The sequence below is a fragment of the Urtica dioica genome, chromosome 2 (genome assembly GCF_054948205.1).
Source record: "Urtica dioica subsp. dioica isolate 48M chromosome 2, U.dioica_male_clone48M_v1_H2, whole genome shotgun sequence".
NCBI lineage: Eukaryota > Viridiplantae > Streptophyta > Magnoliopsida > Rosales > Urticaceae > Urtica > Urtica dioica.
This window is the reverse complement of record NC_142757.1, coordinates 49,314,879-49,324,372: the sequence shown is the minus strand read 5'-3', so window position 1 is coordinate 49,324,372 and position 9,494 is coordinate 49,314,879. Positions and strand designations below refer to the sequence as shown.

Sequence of the window (9,494 nt, the reverse complement as noted above, 5' to 3'; positions counted from 1 at the left end):
TATTAATATTGTATGAGAGTTAGAGTAGTTGAAGAGAGTAGGAGAAGAACTTATATGAGAAAGTTGTGAGAAAATAAATGCGATATTTATAGGAGAAGAAAAAATTAAGATTAAAAATAAAAAAATAAAACAAAGGCCGAGTATATGCTCGTGAGCTGTGTAACAAATAGGTGAATTATTTATTTATTTATATTTTAGGGTTTTAAGGTGCTGTATGTGTAATGTGTATGTCCTATATAAAGTGGGATAGATACATTTGAGCAAAGTTTTTATTTTATTTTATTTTTGTTTGAGAATATTGGCGCTTTTTAGTCTCTCTCTCCCACTCTCACCAAACCCAAACCAAACTCTTCTTCATTTTGATTCCCTTCACAGAGATCTCTCAGATCGCCAACAATGGCGTCCACCGCTCATCTCCTCCGATTCTCACCTCTCTCGCCTCAAAACCACCTGCACCGTTGCCTGAGCCGCGGTAACCTATCTAATCCTCACTCGCTCTCCTTCTCTTTCCCATCCAATGATTCGCCGTTCAAATCCCTCTCTCTCCCCAAATCCCCTCCCCGAACCCTAGCCTTAGCCGGTTCCGGAGGGATCGGAATCGGTGGCTCCGGCTCCGGCTCTGGCTCCGGCGGCGGAGGCGGAGACGGACACGACGGGAGCGACTCGCCCGATTCGCGGCCGTCGGGAGGATTCGGTCCGATAGCGATGTTCCTTGAGGGATGGCGATCTCGAGTCGCCGCCGATCCGCAGTTCCCGTTCAAGGTCCTGATGGAAGAGCTCGTCGGAGTGACCTCCTGCGTCGCCGGAGACATGGCGTCGCGTCCGAACTTCGGCCTCAACGAGCTCGACTTCGTGTTCTCGACTCTCGTCGTCGGATCGATCCTCAACTTCACGCTGATGTACCTCCTCGCTCCGTCGGCCGGCGCGTCGGCGTCACTCCCCGCGATCTTCGCCGGCTGTCCGAAGAGCCACATGTTCGAGCCCGGGGCCTACTCGCTGGCGAGCCGACTCGGAACCCTAGTTTTCAAGGGAGCGGTGTTCGCCGGAGTCGGATTGGCCGCGGGACTGGTCGGCACGGCGATCTCGAACGGCCTTTTGGCGGCGAGGAAGAAGATGGATCCGGAGTTCGAGACGCCGAACAAAGCGCCTCCGACGATGCTCAACGCCCTCACCTGGGCGGCGCACATGGGGATCAGCAGCAATCTCAGGTACCAGAGCCTGAACGGCCTCGAATTCGTGCTCGAGAAGTCTCTCCCTGGAGTCGCCTTCAAATCTTCGGTGATTGTGCTTCGGTGCCTCAACAACGTCCTCGGAGGAATGTCGTTCGTCGTTCTGGCGAGGATGACCGGATCGCAGAGCGTCCAGGCGAAGAGCGTGGCGGCTCCGCCGGAGGAGGATGAGGCGGAGGAGAAGCTGGCCGCGGCTGTGGAGCATCAACCTGGTTCGTCTTCTTACAGCAAGTGAGAAGAGTTTTGGGGTTCTTTTCCCTTTTTTTTCTATAGCAATGGTTAGTGCTTTTTGTTGTTGTTTGTTTGTTCATAGGTTTTTGGCAACTTTTACAGAGTTTAGCTCTCTCTTCTAAGATAAATGCAATAATGCCAATGAGATGTAATAAAGAGATGGGAAAAGGAAATGGATGGAATTGAATGAATAGAGAAGAGTTTATTTATTTATTTATTTTTATTTTAGCAAATTTTGATCATGGTTTTATCATTGAATTTTCATATTGAGGTTTCATGATATTCGAGTTCTATCAGGCAGACTTTTTTTTGAGCGAAGAAGCATTGATGAATAGAGAGCTCTGAGAGCAAAAATGAATGTCTGTTTGTTAATTGACGAGATGTCTATTTCAGGCTTATAACTTTCATATGAGAATGTGACCAAAAACCAAATGAAATGAAACCTCTTACTTTGGCACACAAAATCCAAACGTTGGCATTTTGTTCGCTCTCTTTCACTCGTACCCACAATAATTGTGGCTCGCATAAACAAGAAGACGCACAAATAAGCCTTCTTTAGAAAATCTGGGACTGTCACATCAGGGGCCAATATGTCAGACTTCTATTTTCCCCTACGTGTACGGTGACCAAGAAGAAGGAATAAGTAACATAGTGTATATGATTATATATATTAGAGGAAAAATATCTCAAAAAGATCAAGATTCCCGTAAATAATGATTTTGGTACTATACAATTCTATCCTTTGTCTCGCATCCATTTTCACCGGACGGCCTCGGGGGCGGAGTTGCAATAGGGCGTGGCGTGGAGAGAGACAATCGAGTGGTAATTTTAATGTCCGTCTCTTAAAATTATGGTCGTTATGAATGACATTTATCCGTTTTATTCCTCGTGTTACAATGCCATGCAATCGATTATAAAGCTTGCTCATGTTGCATCCAATAGGATACCATGTGATTCGGGAGGTCAAGATCGACCTCTTTGAGTCACTCGTGGATACACTGAGGACTTTGAGGGTTTCGGTCAAATTTGGGGCCTCGATAAAGACGTTTATTCGAAGCAATCAAATACGATGACATGAATGCTTAGGGTAAATAGACTTGATTACATGCCAAGCCTCTTAATTTTCATCCACAAACATTATTCATTTACATTTGTTTTATTGTTGACGTTCTTAAGCTCTAAAAATTCCATCTTCCTTCCCTTTGCTTTCTTCGAGACATGTCTTTTTATCTCCGCCGTCTCATATGTTATGTATTTCAGAGCTCGCAATGATTTTAAAGTGAGGAAAAAAAAATTAAAGACACAATTATCTATATTTTTCCTTTTTTATTTATTTTCCGAGGAAGCGGAAGAGACGTGTAGTGGCGTAGTTGGGAAGGGGCGGGATGGGACGATTTTCGAAGGAGAAAAAAAAATGAAAAAAGAGAAAAATTAGAGATATAGGAGGATAAGGACTATAGCTTAATAGCACATTACACGTTCAAATAAGGAATCCTGAATAAATTTTTCGTTTTTATAGGAATAAGTAAATTGTCTCCAAAAAGTCTAGTTGTAGCAAATTCCCTCAATTATATGTTTGCATTTACATCATTTGAAGCATAAATTGAAAATATCACCAAAATTTCAGATAGGCCTTATGTTTTCAAAATCAGTGGTCATTGCATCATCTTCATCTGATTCAATTAAGAATAACTAACCAAAATTTGCTCAATTATGCATATTTGATATTGATAATTATTGAGACCTTGGCCCAACAACCAAAAGCCCACCTGGTGCACCACATCAAACCAGACCAGCACACGCATGATTCTCCTCCCACATAGGATCCTCTCACAGCAGTGTTTTCATTAGTACCAAATATGTCGACATCCTGTGACAGCTAGAATATTACCGTTGCAGGTCTGTGATTGGTCAAGCAATCAGCACAGTTTTTATTTCTCTTTTACTGATGCATTGTCGCAAGAATACCTATGTATATATAAACATGCACAGGGTTGTAATAATGATTCAGAGCAGAGAAAATACTCTTTAATAAAAGATTTCTTTTACCTCTACTTTACTTTCTTTATGGTATCAGAGCATGCCTGCTCTCCCTCTCTCATCTCCCAAAAAAAAAATGGAAGAACAAAACCCTAATCCTGAGGCCCTGCAAAATGACGAGCCTTTGCCTGAAAACCCACCGCCTCCACTACTCATCCAGATTATCCAACCCCAAAACCAAGCCATCTTTCTTCGTCTCACCGAGACTAATTACCTAGTCTGGCGTCAACAAATCTTGGCCGCAGTTCGTGACTATGGCCTCGAAGGCTATCTCCGCGGAACAGAAAATCCCCCACCTCAAACCCTCACTATCCAAAACACATCCACTCCAAACTCCAACTACGATCTTTGGCTTCGTCAAGACCAACTGCTCATGTCGTGGGTGCTGACCTCCATCAGCGAGAATATCCTGGTGGCCATGGTCGAAAACAACACGACTCATGAGGTGTGGGATGCTCTTGAACTCACCTACGCCACTCAGTCAAAGGCAAGGATTATGTACTACAAGTTGCAGATCCAGACCTTGAAGAAGGGAAATCTCACCATCCGCGAGTACCTGACCAAGATGAAGTCATACACAGACATCCTTGCCTCAGCCGACCATCCTCTCAGCGATGAAGACCAGATTCTTCATATCCTGTCTGGACTTGGTCATGAATATGACCCTGTCATCGTGACTGTCACCTCCCGGCCTGATGAGTATTCCCTCAGAGACCTTGGAGCGCTACTGCAAAGTTTCGAGATGCGTCTCGAACCCATCTCAGGAAGTCAAGTCAACTCTGATGGATCGCTTCCCTCTGCGAATCTATCTTTCCAGCCCAACAACCGAAAAGGGGCTCCCAACAACAGCAACATCATAACCAACTCATCCACCTACAGGCCATCTCGAGGAACGTCGCGCGGAGGCAGAGCTCGTGGAGGACGGAGCTGGAACACTGGGAGGGGTGTTGCTTGCCAGCTATGTGGTCGCCAAGGCTACACCGTCCAGAGGTGCTTTTACCGATTCGACCCCAACTTCAACAGTCAAAGTGGTGGTGGTTTCTCCAACAGTCAAGAGGCCAGCAGCTCTCTTCAATCCAACAACAGAGACACTAACACCAACATGACTGCCATGCTCGCCACACCCGACTCAAGCTTCGACATCAACTGGTACCCTGACTCCGGAGCTACCAACCATGTCACCAACGGCCTCAACAATCTCTCCTTGGGCTCTGAATACACTGGCTCAAACCGTCTGCACATGGGTAACGGTATTGGTCTAAAAATATCCCACATTGGCTCTACCTCCATACCAACAAAACACCGACCTCTTGCCTTAAACAAACTTCTTCATGTCCCTGAAATAACCAAAAACCTCATAAGTGTCTCTCAATTTGCAAAAGACAATTCTGTTTTCTTTGAATTTCACTCACATGTTTGTTTTGTCAAGGATCAAACAACGAGGGCCACCTTGCTGTAGGGGAGTCTTGAAGATGGGCTCTACAAATTTCAGATCAACCAAGGAAGTGAAGGCATTTTAGAGTCTAAGAATTTTTTAAATTCCAAAAGGCCAATATGTTCGGCCAAGTCCAGTAGTGTGTCCCTAAGACCTGTTTGTTTTTCTTCAATCAAGAGTGTAGATCGCTCAACTTTGTTAACACATAGATGGCATCAAAGGTTAGGTCACCCATCCTTAAATGTCTTAAACCGTGTTCTCAAATCCTGTACTGATTTTAAAGTTATGCAACATGAATATTTTTTTTGCTCTCATTGTGTCAAAGGAAAAAGCCACAAATTACCTTTTCCAAAATCACAAACCATATTTATTCAAAACCACTTCAACTTGTCCACTCCGACCTGTGGGGTGCATCACCAATTACATCTCGAAATGGTTTTAGGTACTATGTGAGTTTTATCGATGAATTCTCCAAATACACATGGTTATACCTCCTAAAACTGAAATCGGATGTCTATGATGTGTTCCTTCACTTTCAGACCCTTGTAGAAAACCAACTAGGCACACAAATAAAAACTTTTCAATCTCATTGGGGTGGGGAATTCCAGTCTCTTCAAAAACACCTTCGCGCCTCCGGTATCCATCATTGAACCTCTTGCACTCATACCCCGGAACAGAACGGTGTTGCTGAACGTAAGCACCGACACATCGTCGAAATGGGCCTAACTCTTCTCTCCCAATCCAATCTGCCCACAAAATTCTGGGACGATGCCTTCACAACCGCGGTTTATCTCATCAATAGACTCCCCACGGCCAACTTGCAACAAGGTTCCCCCATTGAGGTACTTTTCAAAACTAAACCTGATTATTCCCACCTTAAATGTTTTGGTTGCACCTGTTACCCTCATCTCCGTGCCTACAACTAGCATAAACTCGAGTTCAGGTCTAAGGCTTGCACTTTCCTCGGCTACATCAACCAATACAAAGGTTACAAATGCCTTGCCCCAGATGATCGCTTGTACATCTCTCGTCACGTCATCTTCGACGAAGACACTTTCCCATTCTCGGACTCTCGCCACCAATCTGAGCACATACATACAGAGAGCACTTACCAACGTTTTCATCACCAACCAACACCGACTATTTCTGCCCCTCCTCCGGTTTTGGAGCCGCCATGCGCTGATCATGTTGCTTCTCCACCAGCGACACCACACGATGTAAGTCCGAATCTTTCAGACTTACCTACCGATGATATATCGTCTGCTCCCATCATGGAACAGGTCAACACCGGATCAGACCAGCCCCCTGGCGTTCCAGCCAACCTACCCATCACCAACCGGCATCACATGCGTACTCGGTCGAAAGATGGAATTTTTCGACCAAAAATTTACACTGCCACTACTGCCCTCCATACACGCGAGCCACATACCATTGAAGAGGCACTTCAATCCCCACAATGGTCGCAAGCGATGCAGCAAGAACTCCACGCCCTTCGCCAAAATAAAACTTGGTCTCTCACGCCCCTGCCTGCTGGACGAACAGTGGTTGGGAGTAAGTGGATCTTCAAAATAAAAAGTCATGCAAATGGAGATATCTACCGATACAAGGCCCGCCTCGTCGCTAAGGGTTTCCATCAAACCGCGGGTTTCGACTTCGCTGAAACTTTCAGCCCGGTGGTAAAGCAAGCGACTATTCGCACAGTCCTCTCAATAGCCTTGGCTCGCAATTGGTCCCTTCGGCAATTGGATGTCAATAATGCATTCCTAAATGGTGTGCTCGACGAGGAAGTCTATCTTCAGCAACCCCCAGGTTTTTCTACCTCCGGTGACCCTCCTCTTGTATGCCGGCTCCACAAGGCCTCGTATGGCCTTAAACAGGCCCCTCGGGCATGGTTCGAACGCCTTCGCCAGTCCCTTACCACCCTCGGTTTTTCTTCTTCTCGAGCCGACAACTCATTGTTCCTCCGCTTTCGCCCCACCTCGTGTGTGCTACTCCTAGTTTATGTCGATGACATAATTATCACCGGCGATAACTTGGCGGAAATTGACTCTCTTGTCCACCAGCTCAACCGAGAGTTTTCCCTCAAAGATCTTGGCGAACTCCATTACTTCCTCGGCATTCAGGTTACCCGTACCGGCAGTGATCTCGTCCTATCTCAAGAACAGTATATTACCGATCTACTTGCACGAGCCAATATGAGCCAAGCACGGGGTGTCACCACGCCAATGACGACTGGACCACCCCTCTCAGTCAGCCGCGGTGACCCCATCGAGGATGCGACCAACTATCGCAGCCTGGTAGGAGCTCTACAATATGTAACCATCACTCGCCCGGACATCGCGTTCAGCGTCAATAAGGTCAGCCAATTCATGCATCGCCCCTTGACTTCTCAATGGAATGCCGTGAAGCGTATTCTCCGATACCTCGCTGGCACTCGTCACCTTGGCTTGAAATTCCAACGCTCGGCACATCACAACCTCACTGGCTTCTCCGATTTCGACTGGGCCACCGATCCGGACGACCGTCGATCTACATCCGGCTTCTGTGTCTTCTTAGGTGATAATCTTATCACCTGGTGCTCCAAGAAGAAGCCAACGATTTCCAGGTCCAGCACCGAAGCCGAATACCGTAGCCTAGCACACTCCACGGCCGAAGTCTCCTGGCTCCAGTCACTTCTCTGTGAGCTCCGTGTTCATCAGACTCGCCAACCTATCATCTGGGTCGATAATCTGGGTGCCGTCTCTCTCGCTACCAACCCAGTACTGCACTCGCGCACTAAACATATGGAACTGGATTTATATTTTGTTCGCGAAAAAGTGCTTAGCAAACAGCCCTCGGTCCAGCACGTCCCAGCCACGGATCAGACGGCAGACATACTAACAAAACCTCTTGGCGGCCAATTCTTCGCTTATCTGCGTCGAAAACTCAACATCACCGATGTGCAGACGCTCGAATTGCGGGGGGGTATTGAGACCTTGGCCCAACAATCAAAAGTCCACCTGGTGCACCACATCAAACCAAACCAGCCCACGCATGATTCTCCTCCAACACAGGATCCTCTCACAGCATCCTGTGACAGCTAGAATATTACCGTTGCAGGTCTGTGTATATAAACATGCACAAGGTTGTAATAATGATTCAGAGCAGAGAAAATACTCTTTAATAAAAGACTTCTTTTATCTCTACTTTACTTTCTTTAATAATGAATTGCATAATCGAACTATCTTTGATGAAGAAGACGACTCCAAAAGAGGAGCATATTGTTAACTTCATTTTGTAGCCGTCTCTAAACTAATTTTGTTTTTTTTAGCAAAACAGTGCTCAGAAACAATTGTTATTGAAGCATCTTAGTGTTTTTCATAAAAAATAAATTACAAAATCCAACACAGGAGCAAACATCCATGAGCCTAATATAGACCAGTTGAGCAATAAGAAAGATGGCAATCCAGTCAAAACCAGGAGCTATGTTTGGTAAGCAACTCAAAAACTGTTTTTTAGTTTTTGAGTTGAAAAAATTGAAAACAAAAATTGAAAACATGTTTGGTAAAGTGTTTTTGGAAAAAAATTTTAAAAAATTTTGAAGTTGTTTTGGAAAAAAGTAAAGAAAACTGAAAACAAATAAAAGGTGTTTTTGAAAATTTATTTCTTCTCTTCTCTCCTCTTTCCCCTCATCTTCTCTTTTCATTCTTTCAAAAACAAAAATGAAAACTATACCAAACACTTTTTTTCAGTTTTTTCACTTTTTCAAAAACAAAAATGAAAACTATACCAAACAACTTTTTGAAAACAACTACAAAACAGTTTTTCAATACAACTAAAAAAATTAGAAAACAGAAAACAAAAAACTTTTTGAGTTAATTACCAAACACAACCTTTGGTTTTGACTGGATTGCCATCTTTCTTATTGCTCAACTGGTCTATATTAGGCTCATGGATATCCAGTTTCACAAAATACTATGGACAACACAGCACTATTTTATGATAAAGTATAGCTAGAAACCAAGACCCAAAACACTGATATACAACCATTCAACTTTATCCTCTTCCGATGCCTTGGGCTTCAAACAAAACTATTTATTTATTTTTTATTTTTTCACCCAAATTCAACAAATACCTCTTTCCAACATTGTTAAACAAGGAAATTAGCTGCTTTCAAAATACAAATATTTTTGGGTATAAAATACTGCATTTTACAACGAACTCGTCAAATAAATCTCCAAATTATTCTTTTACACGTTGAAATTATTAATTGAAACGTACATAATACACAATATTCAAAATATTAGAAAAAAAAATACACATAAAAAATATACTAATTAATTTATGAAACGGGGATATGTTTATTACATATACATATAACACATGTAAATTATTATCATCATGAAATATAACAATAGAATAGAAAAAAAAAAAAAAAACAAAAAATACAAATCTGCATCATATAGTTCATAAAAATAAGCTAATAACATGGTTTGTGAACCCTTTACGTACTGGTACGATTTCTTCGACACAAAAGGCCTGTTGGGCGAAGAACCAGACCTAGAACTCCAGGCGTGGTT

At 43.7% G+C, this 9,494-nt stretch overlaps 1 protein-coding gene and 1 non-coding gene across 2 annotated transcripts; both read left to right on the top strand.

Annotated features, from left to right (window-relative positions):
* The first annotated feature begins 246 nt into the window (after positions 1-246).
* On the top strand, positions 247-1,671 carry LOC149405253 (protein RETICULATA-RELATED 3, chloroplastic-like). The gene has a single exon (XM_089607339.1). It carries the CDS (start codon positions 397-399, stop codon positions 1,462-1,464), a length of 1,068 nt encoding a protein of 355 aa, XP_089463465.1. The 5' UTR covers positions 247-396; the 3' UTR covers positions 1,465-1,671.
* A 2,433-nt stretch (positions 1,672-4,104) lies between these two features.
* Positions 4,105-4,243, top strand: LOC149405252 (small nucleolar RNA Z247). The gene has a single exon (XR_016295941.1). It is a non-coding gene; the product is annotated as a small nucleolar RNA Z247 (small nucleolar RNA).
* The last annotated feature ends 5,251 nt before the right edge of the window (positions 4,244-9,494 follow it).